A 16,728-nucleotide genomic window follows, 5' to 3' on the forward strand; every position below is an offset into this window, starting at 1 on the left:
TTATTTTATATATAGCAGTGTATATCAGAAACTCATTTTTAATTCATAGGTCAAGCCACTAGCATGAAAGTAAACTCAGAAAATTGCCTCATCCTTTCATTGTAAAGGCCTTGGCTGAGGCAGAAGTGACAGACAGTAAAATGTGTCTCTTCTCTCTCCTTTCCCCAGTGGAGACTTGGGAAGTCAGTCTCTCAGAGCCCAGACACATCTTCATAATCTTTGTCAGCACAGCATTCTAGGAAGCTGTCTACAAGTTGATGGAGCCGGCCCCTAATTGAGACTAATTGAATAGGTATAATTTTCAGTTTCCCTAATTGCTTGTATTATTCCTTTGACACTTGAGGTTTGCTTGCATGCCCCAAATTCGTTCCGTCCCTGTCTCAAACTTCTCAACCCTGATGGGAATGGTGTGCTGGGGTGGGGAAGAACAGGGTATCCAGGGAAGTATCATTACCTATTCTGTGTACCTACATTCTGCTTAGGTGTTTCACCTGTGTCCTCTTCTTCAGCCTTACCAACCCACCACAGTAAATAGAATTATTTCCATTTTACAGATGTAGCAAACTAAGTTCTGTATTGGGAACTAACTGACCGACTTCAGAAGATACCACCAGTGGGGTTAAAACAGAAGTTTTAGTTCTCTGCATATTACCTGGCTTTAGGATAGTTGGCATTGAGCCTTGAGGACAGAAGGAGTCTTTCTGGGCATATATATATACATACATATATGTGAAATTTGACTTAACATCAGTCATCACACATGGCGATGTATATGCCCATGAGCACAACTTGGGGTGTTCCATTTCCAGCAACCTGGAATGACAAGAATGATTACGAACCAGCTGAATATAATCGAATTAGGTACTTTTCTTTCTTGAATTTGAAGTCCATCCATGGTATAGGTGCAAATAACTTCCTTTTCATTTACTTTAGTGCTAAAACCCATGTAAAACAAGGATGAACTCTGTTAAACAGTAGTCGGCTTTTCCAGTGAAACACTAGCGTGGTAGTATAGAGAACTTTGTCTTCATTTCAATTCTATTCAACTTATCAAATGAGAGGAGAGCACAGTGACAGGCCTCAGTTTTCTTGTTTAAAAATATAGTAAAAAGAGGGTGGTGGAAATTTCCTTCCCACCCCTTGTCTGATGGGGGAATTAATAAATGTTTTGTGTAAAGCCCTCTGAGACTCTGTTAGAAAGAGCCTGTGTAATTTTAGCATTATTCATGGTCCATCAGGCTCCTCAGGGTATCACCAGGGAAGAGAGATTTTTATCTCTTATCCCACATTTCACAGTAGAAAAACAGGGTATTTTTGTTGTTGTTTGTGGCTGTGAAAATCTCCTGTAATCGTACCTGCAGCAGTTACTTCCATCACAGAGCCCAGGGCCCTAGCTTACCCCAGAGGACCAGCTCCCGAGGCAGAGAGATACTGAGTCTCACTTAGACAGGTCCGGGCTCCTGGGAGGATGCTGTCTTCTCCGGTCCCCCTCCCCGCATCCCCAGTCATCTCCTATGTCTGTCAGCCTGGTGAGTAGCAGAACCTTAACCCTTTTCTGTTTTCTCTCCTCTCATCCTGATCCTGTGGCTCATTGTCCTAGGATGACTCGGAGAGGACCGTCCTCCCTCCTCTTCAGTTCTTTCCCTGCAGCATCTTGCTTGTCCTTCTCACCTTCCTACGGATAGCATCCTGCATCATCTAAGGTCTCTGTAAGCACCAGCATATTTCTGGCCATTCTGTATTGGCAGCTGGACAAATGCTGTTTTGACTCAGCAGTTCCTTTCTCATCATGAAGTGACGTTTTTCATTCTTAAGCTTTAGATTCTGTATACTTGGCCCTTATGAGTCTTAGCCTTGGGTTCCATGGTTGGGAAAGCTTAGTGCTGGAATGTTTTCCTTCATTAAATCGTCGCCCGAGAGATGAAGATAGACATTATGTGCACATCCAGCAACTTAGCTCTCCTTCTTTTTCATTCATTCCTCTCTCTTATTTGCAGCACTGTGTTTAACATGCAACCCCATCTTTACAGTGTGGGGTAATTAATTTATTTCTTTATCTGCTCTTTCTCACAAGCAACTCCTGGCTCGCTTACTGTCAAATCCATTTCACAGAATGGTCTGCCTGAATTCTTTGTGTTATCTGGGTAATTTTTCTTCTTGTTGCTTGGCGTCATCTAACCACTGACATGAGGCTGTTACGGCTTTTCTCTGACTTGGAATGTAACAGAGCTTGTACCCACCCATGTTCCTGAGTCCTCTTATGGGACTCTTCTCTGTCCTTCTGTTTTTTAAAACCATTTCTGTCTCTCCATTCTTTTCCAAGTTCTCCTTGGGTTCATCTCCTTTCCCTCATTCCTTCATTGCTAGGACTGAAGCCACCAAAACACATATAGTTCAGTACCGCTCTGGGCTTACGGCCAGCTTCACCAGAGAGACTTGAGCTGGCATGGAAGTTAGTTAGTTTATTTAGGCTCTGACTTTTTATAGTGCCTATCAGGCAAATGCCTACCTGAATGTTTAATGTTTAAAAATAAAACTAAAGTTCAAATGGGCCCTGGCTTTGCAAGAAGCACCCCAGATTCTATAAGCCCTTTTCTTGGTAACATGTTTCTTTTCCCAAGTTATCACTTCTGTGCCTTATTCTTTCTTCCTTTCCACCTTCTGTACCCACCTGCTACACCCATTCAGCTTCAAGTATTTTTTTAAATTAAGTTTTATTGGAATATAGTTGCTTAACAAGCTTCAAGTATTTTGAACGGTAGTTCCCGTTTGCAATGTGGAGCCTTTTTCTGTCTTCTTTTCAGAAGTCTGGTCTCTGATAGTCTTTATGTGTGATCTCAGTAAACGTAAGATTGTGTGTGTGTGTGTGTGTGTGTGTGTGTGTGTAGGAAGCCTGCCATATTTCCTCCCTACCCCACAGAAAATGTGTTTTCTGGAAGCTCTTTTGACACTGAAGTGAATGCCCACTGGCCCTCCCTTGTTGAATTCTCCTGAGAGGAGAGAGAGAGAGGCCTTTATGCTTGTTGTCATATCTTTTGTTTCTGCTGATTATACACAAAGTAAGTTGTAAATAGCTCTCTTGCACACCGTGATTCCTTTGAGGTATGTACATGAGAGAAGATATGCACTCAGCCCCGGCTTCCCAGGGGATGCTAGAGGGTCCCTTTCAGGGCCTCTTACTTCCTGTTAGGGCACCGGCCGAATGAAATTTAGATGAGTGCTAGACAATTACCATCCTTAATGAAACCCTCAGCCTAGTGTTTAGAAATGTCAGCTGATCAGGTTAGTTTTTTTTCTTTGTATTTAACATAAATGTTTTTATTTAAGATCAAAATATACAAAGATGCAAAAAAGAATTTGAAAAAGTCCTCTTAGTCCTACTACTTGCCAGAGATAAAAATCACCATGAAAATTTTGTGAAAATCATGGTAAATTTTGTTTTAAAGTATGATGTTGTAGTGCACGCTGAATATTAGCATAAAGACAAGAGGAACAAAACTGGAATTCTCCAAATCAATTTGAATTTTCAGTTGCATTGAAAGCAGGGGTAGACATCCTATTTTAGTATCTTATAGTGGAGTAAAAACTAGTTAAGGGGAACTCCCTGGCTGTTTAATTGTTAGGTCTCTCTGCTTCCACTGCAGGGGGTGAGGAACTATTCCTGGTCAGGGAACTAAGATCCCACAATACTGGGTGGTGTGGCCAATTTTTTTTTTTTAATGTCTGCTATTTCTGACAGGAATTTTTTGATTGCTTATAACTAGCTGGCTAACTACTAAGACTTCTGAATCAAAAGGCCTAATTGTCTAGGTGTGCAAAATTATTACTAATTAAGTTATCAAGCTTTTATATCCTTTGTATTTTCCTTGGGACATTGTGACAAACTAGAAACAGATATAGCTTGCTTTCCCCTTATACTTTTTCCCTGTCTGATAATTAATGACTCTAATTGTGGTGGGCCCAGTAGGGGAGTATTGTTAGATGGTGAACTCATGAGTGAAACTTTGTGGTTTTAGTTCAGATCTCAAATTTTTTCATTTTTAAGGAAGCCCATTTTCACAGATCATGAGGATTTTCTTTTCTGCTCAGAAATTCTAGGATTCTAAGACGGAGAGCATGCCTTACTTTCCTCTTAGTTCCTTTTTGTGATTTGGATAGTTGAAACATTCCAGTAGCCTGGCACTGTTTCCTCCCAAGTTGCTCACAGACCTTTTTGTTTTCTCTTGGAAACTGTGTATTTCTAAGTGTTTGAGGTTGTAATTGAGTGTAATTGTAGTTGTTTAACTTTCTCTGTGCCTCTTGAGGGTGTTTATAAATGCCGTCTGTGAGGGTAGAAAGGAACTAGAAACTTCGTGATATGGTCAACTAATATTAAAGTAAGTGGGAATTCTTCTGTGTATATGAAATGAAGTATTGTTTACACTTCATTTGCAGCATATACCTTCTGGCTTATGGAATCTGCTGTAATCAGTTAAGTAATCACCTTCATTAAGGTTTCATAGGAAGCTTTTGAGGGGTTGTTTTGATAGGAAATATTCTAAGAGTAATTTTTCCCCAGTTCTTCTTTTGTACCCTAGGGAGAATTACTGTAGCCCAACTCACTGGGGCCACCCCCCCATGTGTCATGGTGGGGTGGGATCAGCGTTGTTCTGTGTATGTCACAACACGGATGCCGTGTGTCTGCGCTTCTCCATGCCCCATTTCCTGCTCATTCCTCAAGTCAGAGGAGAAGTTCCCTTTAACCTTGCCTATGTTGTCCTGGACCAAAGAGCAGGGAATAGTAAGTCTTTATTTCTGGTGATACTTTCTTCATTTCCTTTAATTGTTTCTTTGTTATTTCTAACATATGAAACATCCACACATGCTTCTAGAATGGATGCCACTAAATGCAACTATTATGTGTTTTCCATTAACTTCTTTGACATATGTTCTTGCTCTTTCTCATTTTAAGTTTGGGCCTTGTAACTTTCTAGCATGTGCCTCTGAGTTAGTTATATACCTACTCTAAAGCCTCCTTTTTTTTTGCAAAATGTAGATCCTCATACCCCATGAAAAGTGAAAGCGAAGTCACTCAGTCATGTCCAGCTCTTTTGTGACCCATGGACTGTACCTGACAGCCTCCTCCATCCATGGGATTCTCCAGGCAAGATTACTGGAGTGGGTTGCCATTTCCTTCTCCAGGGGATCTTCCCAACCCAGGGATCGAAACCCAGTCTCCTGGATTGCAGGCAGACTCTTTACTATCATAAGATTGTTTAAAGGAAAAAACAGTTTCTCTTGATGTAAGGTACCCACACAGCGACTGGCACATTACAAGTGCTCAGTAAATGTGAGCTCCTTTCCTTTCTCAGGCTCCAAGTGAGGAAATTCATGGATGAAAAGTGATTAATATCAAAGACAGCTTATATTCATTCTATTGACATCACCGTATGGAAATAGGCAAGAAGAAGGAATAAGAGAGTTGAAAGGAACAGACAGGTTGGACCTAAAAATGCTTGAAAAGTTGACTGTTTTTTATTTTTATTTATTTATTTATTTATTTTTATTATTTTATTTTATTTTTTTTTTCCAGTGGGTTTTGTCATACATTGATATGAATCAGCCATGGATTTACATGTATTCCCAATCCCGATTAAAAAAAATATATGTTAGTGATATTCACTAGTGAACTTGCAAAGTGGACTTTATTGAAAATTGTTTAAATTTAGAAAAGTGAACAGATTTGTTGGTCAAAAGAAAGAAGGTAACACCTTCTAAGGCAGCATGCTTGGCTGAAAAATGATCTCTGAACAAAGAGAATTGATGGGCATAGATGATCCTATTAAAAAAATAAAACACCGAAGAAGCCTTTGAGAGGGAAAGAAGACACAGGTGAGATGGAGCTGATTGATGAATTGAAATCTGAATACACATAGATAAGAGCTGACTCACTGGAAAAGACCCTGATGCTGGAAAAGATTGAGGTCAGAAGGAGAAGGGTGCAACAGAGAATGAGATGGTTGACTGGCATCACTGACTCAGTGGACATGACTTTGAGCAAACTCTGGGAGATAGTGAAGGACAGGAATCCTAGCGTGTTGCAGTCCATGGGGTCGCAGAAAGTCAGATGCGACTTAGTGGCTGAACAACGAGATAGTTGTATGATTAATGGAGGTAGTAAATATTTGGAAATATTGAGTAGTGATATAGAGAAAATTATAAAAAGCAGAAAATAGGTTTCAATGGAAACTAAGTCCTTTTCTATCTTAAACATTTAAAGATGAAGTAAGCCAAGTGACTACTAAGTAGGCAATATTTCATGATGAGACTGGGCTAATTATAATAGGTAACAGTTTTGAAAGGGAATCTTAGTGGCTTTCACTGTAAGATTAGATATAGAAAAACATTCACTGAATCATACCTTTTTGTCATTTGTATTGTTAGAGAAAACATAAGGCTCTTAAATATAGTTTAAATACAGTAAGTAAATAATACATGTTGGTAATTATTGGCCTACACCAGGAAGAGAAAAAATAAATTTGAACAAGTATTTTAAGAGTGGAAAGAAACTTTAGGCATTATAGAATGCAGTTTTCTGAATTCCCACTTAAGAAAGGTAAGAGAAAAAAAGCCACCAATTTCAAGCAGAAATTGTTTTTTTTTTTTTCCGCTTTCCCTCATTTCCTCCCTTCCTTCCCCCTGACTTCCCTTCCTCTCTTCTCCTTTCTACAGTCTACAGATATTTATTAAATGCCTGCTTTTGTGCTATATGCTGTGGATACAAGGGACAACAACATTTATGTGTATTTTTTCTTCTTAGAATTTACCTTTTGGTAGTCAGTAAACTTGGGTGTATGATGTTTACAATATATTTGACCTACTAAGTGTTCAAACCCTGTGAGGCCATGACGGCTTGTTGCAGAGCTGCAGCTGGGATGTCCCTGTGTTTGGGTTGTGTGTGTCTGTGTGTAGTTCTCAACAGTCTCCACACCCAGCATCTAACTCGGCCATATTCCCCCAGGTCCCAGTGGCATGCGCTGGCAGAGTGCTGGGTGCAGACTTCTGCCCAAACCTGGAGGAGCCAGACCAGAGGCTGGAAGTCCAGGTCGGAGTCTTACTGTTTTATCAGTCGGGGGTGTTGTGACAGTACCAGGGGTCTCTGAACGCTGAACAGATATATCAGATGCCATCCGGCAGCTGCTGGGACTGAAAGAGGGGTTGGTGGAGCATCTGTGCAGCAAAAAGTCCTTTTCAGGATAAATTGTCTGTAATTAGAGATCGTTCATTTGCTCATTCAAGAAGTCAAGACATGGTATATATACTGCAGTGAATAAAAACATGATTTCTGAATGCTGCCTGCCTAGGTTGACACAAGTTGCCGGGAGTCCTTTGGCAAGTCACCCAACCTAACTGGGCTTTAGCTTCCTCATCTGTGAAATGGAGATATCCCTTAATAGCTGACTAATGAGGATTAAATGTTCTAACACATACCTAGCATTTAGCACAGGGCCAGGATGTAGCAGGCACTCTGGGAATCCTAGCTCTCATCTTTTCAAATCATTGTTATTATGTGCTGAGTGGATGCTAGGCTCTGGGGACACATGGGCAAGCTAGTCATGCTTCCTGCCCTGTAGTCTCCCAGCTCAGGAGAATGGAAGCTGTTCAGCTGGGCACTGTATTAGAAAAATAGGAGTTAATAATATTATCTTTCTTCTTCATGGTTTGGGAGATAGGTCCTCTGGTGTAATATTAAGTTTATTAGCAAAGAACATTTTTCATCAAAGTATTGACTTGGAATTCATTGCATGGTCTTGGGAAATTAGAAGCGGAGTGGTATGTTGCAGATTAAAAATATAAATATGACATCTTGGCCCAAGGCCTACCTCCGCTGCTGGGTACCTGGTAATAGTTAAGGAATGTGTGTATCAATGATGCAAAAATGCAGGCTCAAGTTTCCACGTGGATGGCACCTCCCTAGCGTGAGCACACACGTACTATTTTTTAGGGCCTTTGTTTGGCATCATTTTCTAAATTTTAAGGCTTAGGGGATAAGCATAGTGAGCTCAGTGTTAAAACATTTTTTTTTCTTTTTTCTTTTTTTTTTTTACTGATTTAGACACCCTGCATGAGAAAAGAGAATAGTTCTAAAAATTGACTTCTTCAAGGTGGGTGTGATGGTGGAAGTGGTGGTCGTAGGAAGTTTCATTTTTTACGAGGCTCTGAAGGGGGACACCATCTTCTGCATACCTGCTCCTGGCCTTGGAACGACCACCTGAGGTCTGCAGTGCCCTATGCTGGTGCTGTCTGGGTGGTGTATGGCTGTGATCCAACAGAAAAGCAGGTGTGGCAAGAATGAGACATGACCATACGCTTCCCAGTTTTAGAAAGCTCACAACTTGGTTGTGACACATATGTGCCGAGTGATGGAAGACTTTTCGTGAAGAGTAGTCTGATCCTTGACCCCTTTGGGGTCGGGGGACGAGTGATGTTCTTCAAACACATCACCTGGAATGGTCTGTCATGGGTGGTTGTTGGATAATCTGTTTTTGAACGTTGAGTTATGGCGCGAAGAGCGATGGTTTTTGCAGATGTGAGTGTGTGAAATAAACCTGAAAGAGACCAGTGGAACATATTGCTTTGACATGCCAAGGGAGAAAATGTATATTTACACATTGAATTGAAACTGGTAGTAGGTAGCTAAACATATTGTGGAGTTGACAGTGCTTTGTGAGCCTTGCAAGGAAGACCAAGTTACTGGGTAAAGAAAAGAAAGTGCTCATTTTGTTAGATGCCTCATCTTGCAACAGCATTTTGGCGGACAGTATGGAAAAGTTGAATCTGTGAAAAGATAGTCAACTACGATGCACTGGTGAATTAACTGGGACCCATTTGAATCATTTATTTCTCTCTTTTCCTGTTCCTTTCTAAATTCGGCTTTCATATATTCTGATGATATCTGGTACGTATTCATGTTATGTTTGCCATAATAAACTTGAGACTTAATATATTCCTCACCAGGTAACAATTCCAGGAGTAACTTTTAGCTTAGAGTCCTTTTATTCGTGCCGTGGTATGTGTATTCTGTTTTGTTTTCTTTTTTCCTGTCGAGTGAGCCATTTCTTATTTTTTAGTCCAACTCTGCACTCCAGGGAACTAACCGTAGGACTGGCCAGGGTCGTTTACTTTTCCTGCTTGGATCTCAGACTTTCCCGTGGGGCCAGGCATTATAACCACGAGAGGATTTGCTGTTTGGCCTCTTGATTCTGAGAATAACCTCTTGTACACCTCGATTTAGGAGCTCTGGCTTGTTTATATCCTTTTCTGTGAAGGATTTTCCTTTAGACATACGGCACCCATAACTGGTTTACTTTTCTGTTTTCGCTGACATGAGATCTCAGGACTCATGGAGCCCCTCCCTCCTCTTACCTGTTTTCCTTTACCCCTTTCCTTTGGTCCCCAAATTTCAGATGTCTTAGCAGCTTTATTATTTAGTAGTCCCAGGATCCCTGACACTCTTTCATGAATATGCTGTTGGTTTTTTTTTTTTTTTTTTTTTTTTTGCTGTTGGTTTTGAATGACTGCTGTCATCGTTGAAGTCTGTGCCTGACTTGACTTTTGTAAGGCTATCTGCTGGTTTTTTTGTGTTGATATACTTGATTTAGAGAAGTAGCTGGACAATCCAGACTTTAGATTCGCTGTCTGACTTTCTTGGTTTTCTTCAGTGGCTTTTGAAGTGGGTATGAAACTGTGTACTTTCTTTAGCTCTGGAAGGTTAACTGATGTACAGACCCCCAAATTGTCCTTTTATATAATTATTTTATGGGAATTGGTCATTCTAGTTTAGACGTCCCTTAGTGTTAGTTGCTCAGTCATGTCCAACTCTTTGTGACCCCATGTACTGTAGCCCACTACGCTCCTCTGTCCATGGGATTCTCCAGGCAAGAATACTGGAGTGGATTGCCATTCCCTTCTCCAGGGGATCTTCCTGACTCAGGAATCGAACCCTAGTCTCTTGCATTACAGGCATATTCTTTACTGTCTGAGTCACTGGGGAAACCCTTAGACCTCCCTTGGTTGCTGTTAAATATTTGATTTTTAATCAGGAAAAAAAAATTGACTATTTTAGTCTGACTGTACCTCATTGTGTGTTGTTACATTTAGCCTAGTACAGTTCCTTTCTTGGTTGGAAATGTAAGATGTGGGGTTTGACTTGGTATTTTTCACCACTGAAGTGCTTAGAAAATTAGAGTAAATAATAAACCAATATTTCAGTACCCGATTAGACACAATTTACTGTGATGTTTCATAAACCACAGACTTCTTTCTTCTATGAATGCATGAAGGATCACTTTTTTTTCCAGACATACCGGGGTGCAAGTGTAAATTTCCATAAAATTTAAATGAGGTGCTTCCTGTAATTAATGAACAATTGTGGCTGCTCTCTAGTCTGCATTGTAATTAACCGTGATCAGGCTTGTTTAGTGATGACACTGTTCCTGTAATAATTTGACAAGCTACTGTGAATTTGCCAGGTTATTAAACAACCTGCAGCATTCACTTACAGCATCACAGGATGCGCTCGGCTGGTTAAATGCAGCATAAGGGCAAGGCTGAGCCGCCCATTGAAGCCTATCGATCACTAGAAACAGGTTTACATTCCTAGGATTTGGGAAAAGTTAATTAATTTTGCGCGAGTTGTCTGGAAAACTTTTTATTATATGGGAACCCTAATGGGGTGAAACTGGTCATTTTTGTGAACTCATAATGAAGCTAGCAAGTTTTATATTTTGTTATCATCCATATGAACACCCGGAAACTGAGATTCTCCCTTTCTTACCCTATTAAATAGATTTAAAACCACCACCACCAAGTTGTTCCCTTCCCGAATTCCCTCCCAGCATCTCTGAAATATAAGCTCGCCTTTTCTTACTGAGTGTGTGTTGGGAACAGCAGATGACCTTGTGCTAAGCACAGTCCTGTCATGGGGCGAGGGAGCCATCCGAGGGGCCGGGGAGCCATGTCCGTGGTCCCTAAGCCCAGCCGCATGCCCCAGCCCCCGTTCAGGTTCAGAACTGTTCAAAACCTTACTGTCTGGTTACTGTGGTGTCTTTCATTCAGATTCTGTTTATTGACTAAACCACAAGGATTCCTGCCCAAAGTACCAGGCGGTCTATGCTTGACTGATTTTGATTTTCTAACATCAGCCCTGGGGTTTATTTGAAAAATGTACATACACTGCAGCTTTAACAAGTCAAGTGACTGCATGTTTTTGACCATGGAGTTGAGTATATCTGAAGATCATTAAATTTAGAGGGAAGGGGAGGGGTGGAGAATAAGTGTAGTAGTCATTGTACCATTGCAGAGAGAGGGAGAGTGTGTGTGTGTATGTGTGTGTGTATGTGTGTGAGACACATGGTTTTTGTCTTTTCATCTTCTCCAAGAGCCAGAAAGTTTCCTGCCGCTCTCTTTCCAGCTATTGACAAATGATTGCCAGATGTGAGATCTTTGCAGTGTTCTTTCCCTTAGCAAACCTGCAGCGATGGGATATTTGATTCTCCCCTGCCCATTTCATCTCCTTTCCACATCTGCCAGGGACACACAAGCAATACATCCCTACATGAGAGTTTAAAGTTGATTCAGCTCCTTTTTTCCCCTCCGATAAAATGTGTTTGGAGACGACAGAATGAGGTCCATATGACTTTCTCTCAACTTTGCTGTATGAAATTAGTTGTTTATTTTACTTATCTACCTCTCAGTAATTGAACGATTTCATTTTAGTTTTGGTCCATGGAAAATTTGATACAACTCTGGGAGTGCTTAGAGTTTCCTATTGTTGTCTGCTTGCTGCAAGTATACCATCATCGCGACTTCTCTCTGATGGTCTCAATTCTGATAAAAGCTAGACTGGTGGTTTTCGTGGACTTCCTAGGAAAGTAGTTTTAATAAACAACTGTCAAAACACTAAGTGTAGCATGTCTGGTAAAATTCAGTAGTCATTTAAGATCTAAAAAGCCATCCATGAGGGGGAAAATTCAACTTGTTTGGCTTGATTAGCCTACCCTGTATTTGTGTCCATTGTCAAAGTTGATATGGATAAGGTCCTAGTTTTAATCCCAAATAGTTTATAAAAGAGAATGTACAGTGAGTTTTGGAGGCATTTGAAATTAGCCTGTGTAGGCCACACACATAATCACTAACATGCACAGAAGCCTCTTGCATCTGCTCAGAATCTGTATTGATATTGATTTTTTTCTCATCTCAGTTTAAAAATATTTTCCAAAATGCTCTTATAGCTTATGTTCATACTATAGGGTGGGCTGACCCAGGTGGCCTTTCAGTTTTCCTATTACACTTTTTGGCAAACGAAAAGGCCCCTTATTCCCTGAATAAGATCAGCGTTTTTGTTTTTTTTTTTTAAACATTTAAAAAATAATCCATAAAATGTCTGCCACATGTTCCCTAGTTGATGGAACGTGTTTTCCAAATTAGAGCCATAGTATTGAATTCTTATTGTAACAGTGCTCATGTTTACTATTTCTGCTGCCCTCTTTGCTACCTGTCATTATGCGAATTTATTTTTTCTATGAAACAAATGATGAATATAAGAAAATTACTGTTTATGAATTTCAGAAGAAAAAAATTGTTTTTAACTCTTAAGTAAATGGCTTTGCCCATGAAAGACTCAAAATAGGAAAACATGTGAAGTCTCTTTTTCATTCTGTTCTTTTTAAAAAGTAAAGCGATGAGAAACAAAACCCAACAAGAACAAAACCAAAAAGCCAACAGCTTCTGAAAAGAAGAAATCCTACTTAAGGCTGAGAAAAAGAGGTAAATGAAACCCATCAAGGTGTATACATGAAATGTTTGTAACTTTTGTCCTCTCAATTATATTGCACTTCAGTAAAACTTTACAAAGAAAAAAGGGCACAGCTCTTTACCCCAAGTTGCCAAAATGTTGCATGTTTCTATGGGAAGTGCCTGTTGAACAGGGTAAGAAGATAATTGTAGTTGAAGACACTGTTCTCTGAAAAATGAGGCAACAGTCATGAAGAGGGTAGTAAGTTTAAACAACGCCCCCCAAAACAAAAGGTCATGAAGAGGGTAGTAAGTTTAAAGAACGCCCCCCAAAACAAAAGGTCGAAAAGGATCCCCGTGGAAAAGCTTGTATTTTTCAGGTCCTTCCGTGTTCTCCGAGGACTGACGCCAGGCCAGGCCCTCAGTGGATGCCAGTGGCTGAGAAGGTGGAGGCGAAGAGTGCTTTCATAAAACAACAAGGTTAGGAACTCCTGTGGCAGGAGCCAAGTTCCTGCGAGTTTAGATCACTTCACATAATTTGCTCTTGCTAATGCATTTGCTGGTTGCTCATGCCTTCCTGCTTTTTCCTCTACATGGTTACTCTGGGAGGCAGAGAGGTGCAAAGCAATGGAGGTGTCATCCAGTCCGCGTGCCTAGGGAACGTCCTTCAGAGGACGACTTGTCACCAGCCGTCAAAGAAGAGAGTGGCTTTGTGGTCTCTGAACATCTGGCAGCGCTGCACAGGAAGCTGAGGGGGTGTCATTAATTGTGATGAAATAATTTAAACCATCAGGAATAAATGAGGCTGTTAAGCTAAGTTCAGATTCCATTTGCCATGCACATGTGTCTAGCAGCCTGTGTGCAGTTAAAAAAAATTGAATTATATTAGCTCATGAGTAGAAGTGAAACAGATACTGTAAATGAAACAAGTTGCTCTGTGGTGATGACATCGTGTTGAACCACTTCATGGAGTTACAGTTTGTAGGATCAATATATTGAGAGTGGTACAGTATTTAATGAATTTTTACATAAAAGGATGCTTCTGGCATTGAGGCAGGACCAGTGGGTTTATTAAGAGCACAGAGAAGAGGGGTAGGTGGGTGGGTAGAAAGAAGCAAGCCTTCAGGTCACAGTGGGTGGGTCGATGGAGTACTTCATCTGCTAAGTCAGGCTGAATTGATTCATAGCTGACCCTTTCATGGATTCTGGCTTTGATTACAGTATTGGATGCCTTTGCTCTGCATACCTACTCCAGGCTGGAGGACGATTTCTGATGACCAACTTTGGATGTCCTTTCAAGAGCTTCCTTCACTTTAGGCACATCAACATTGTTTTCTTGAGAACACAATCAACTCTCTTTGGTGATAGATAACTCCTGAAGAAGATGTGCATATTTTTAAGACTGCACAATCAGTGAAGCTGATTTCAAATATAATTTTTAGGCACAGTGGAAAGAGGCAGTTTTCACTTTTTTACAAAGGCAAGACTGTCAGGTTGGAATGTTGGGACATCTCTGAGGTTTTGAGCTCTAAGCTGAGCAATGATGTGTAGGTTCCAAAGTACATTTCTAAAATAAAAGTCATTCCTTTTACACATGAGCAGAGTCTTCAAATTTGAACTTTTATTTAAAAATCAATGCAGGAATCTGAAAAAATAAAAATGAGGCTGTTTAGATATAGGAAGCATTTTTTAAAAACCATCAAAGAAGTCATCCCTCTTGCAGGCAGAGGCAGTGGTCCAGAGCCCTGGCAAGGTTTCAGCAAGAGCCATTTTGCTAGGAATGACTTAACTCACTTTGCCCTGTCCATCCCCTAGCTACCTCACTGCCCTTCTCTCTCCCCCATTGTATGTCTCCTTCATCTTTTCCTTTTCCATTTTCTCACTTGTTTTTATCCTTTGATAGTCAATTCTCCCTAGATCCAGTTCTCATTCTCCATCCTCCAAAGAAACAAACTGCTGTTATATTTTCCTTTATAGTGTTATAAATGTTGCTGCAACTAGTTAAAAGATTAATATCTGTAATTCAATTGAGAGCTTGGAAAATTTAGGTTGCATTTTAATATAAACTTGTATATGACCATTGGTGGATTTTTTTTTTTTCAAGGAATATGAGTGAAACTTGATTAGTTTTTTTTTTTTTAAAGGAATGCAGACTACTCACTAAATTATCCCTTTACCTGGATGCTTGAACGGAATTGTTTCTTGTGTGTATTGCTTATTGTGTGTATTGATCTTTGGATTTAATTTTAATTGATGGAATAGAATAGGAAGACTTGTGTTCTTCTATCTTCTTGGCATTGTTGGAAGGAAGGATTGAAGGAGTTGATGTGTGTGTGTTGGGGCACTGTGAAATAGTGATGTGCATGGGTTATTGCTATTATATAAATGTATCTACTAACATCTATTGGCTCAGCAGATAAAAATTAAGAAGAAATTTTTTCCTGAAAATTTCACGTATCTATCATTTAAAGATTATTTGCCTTTAGATGCTTTAACAATTATTCCTCCAAGAATAGGGATCCAAGGGAACCTAGGAAATTTTGAATGAGACACCTGTTTTTCTTTCTTTACTTGCAATAAATCACTGCATTCATAGGGCATTTATTTGTTTCTCTAATAAGAAAATGATAGTATATTGAACAAACTTAATGGTTATCAAAGGGGAACTGTTGCGGGGGTGGGTGTGACAGATAAGTTAAGAGTTTGGGATTAACATATACACACTACTATATATAAAATAGATAATTACCAAGGACCTACTATATAGCACAGGGAACTCTTCTCAGTATTCTTTAATGACCTATATGGGGAAGGAATCTGAAAAAGAATAAATACATGTATATGTATAATTGAATCACTTTGCTGTCCACCTGAAACTATATAGAAATCGTTTACACTCCATTATAAAATAAAAATTAAATAAAAAGTAAAGTTGCTCAAAGTTTTCTTCTGGAAGTGTTTTAGTAAATTAGAGATAAAAATAAGTAGTTTCATGAACTTAAGTCGCCTCCCATGTTTTATTTTGATGGTGTATGAATTGGTTGTCCCTACATCTATAGGACCTTCTTTATTCTTTTTCTGCTGTTGTTACTATCACTGTCTGACTAAGTAGTATTTAATTTGTAAATTCTATGTCTTGAATTGTGTATTTCAGGTACATTATAGATGAAGTAGATGTTGGTTGAATGGCCTGAGGACTGCATTCTGCATCCTTTCTCAATACCACTGTTTCTATGAGAGGATGCTGTTGAGATTGCAGAGGACCAGCTTAACTTAAGCTGATCGTGTTGGGAACTGTCAGTATTAATATAAGAAATGTTGAATAAGATGCTTATATTTTTACTTTATGTGAGTTCCCATGTTGTAGTAGCTTCATAGATGCTTCATGAAGGGAGAAAGAAAAAATGAGAAAACTGGGAAGTATTTTAATTCTTGGCTTCAATAGAGAGAGAGAGAGAAAAAATGAGAAAACTGGAAACTATTTTAATTCTTGGCTACAATAGAGAGAATTATGTGTTTTGGAGTGTGTGCATGTATATGCATTTGGTATATACATACAATGTGTATATCCATATCCACATATTTTGTTTACAAAAATAGCTGGTGGTGTTCTGTTTGGATATTTTGTTGGAGCTAGGCATAGTAAATAATTTACATTGAGAACATATAGTCTCCCTTCCTTCACTCACAAAAGAAAGAAGAAAAGCCTTTCGTTTGGCTGGATAATGGAACCTCACTTTGTGTGAGATTCTTTAGGACACATGTGATTTCAAAATTTAAACCTGGAAACAAACTGAAGTTATATAATGTAAGGTCTCCATTTTACAGATTTGAAAACCAAGGCCCAGAAATTTTAAAAGGCTTGCCTCAAATTACCTAGTTAGTGAAAATTCTCCATTTCTGATGTGTGAGAACCTTTAAAATACTGTCTACTGGCTTTTTATTCCTTTAGCA

The 16,728-nt window shown here is 39.5% G+C and overlaps 1 protein-coding gene across 12 annotated transcripts in view; it reads left to right on the forward strand.

Moving 5' to 3' along the window:
- The window catches only part of BNC2 (basonuclin zinc finger protein 2), a 463,421-nt gene that overhangs the window by 182,971 nt on the left and 263,722 nt on the right, over window positions 1-16,728 (forward strand). For 7 of the 12 annotated variants that reach the window (XM_061132570.1, XM_061132571.1, XM_061132572.1 and 4 more), the window contains one exon: window positions 7,001-7,084. The exons of the other annotated variants lie outside the window; for them this stretch is intronic. In XM_061132570.1, coding sequence (XP_060988553.1) covers window positions 7,001-7,084 — 84 coding nt within the window. The remainder of the gene's footprint in view (window positions 1-7,000; window positions 7,085-16,728) is intronic. 12 annotated transcript variants of the gene reach the window in all.

This window comes from Dama dama, chromosome 29 (genome assembly GCF_033118175.1).
Source record: "Dama dama isolate Ldn47 chromosome 29, ASM3311817v1, whole genome shotgun sequence".
Taxonomy (NCBI): domain Eukaryota; kingdom Metazoa; phylum Chordata; class Mammalia; order Artiodactyla; family Cervidae; genus Dama; species Dama dama.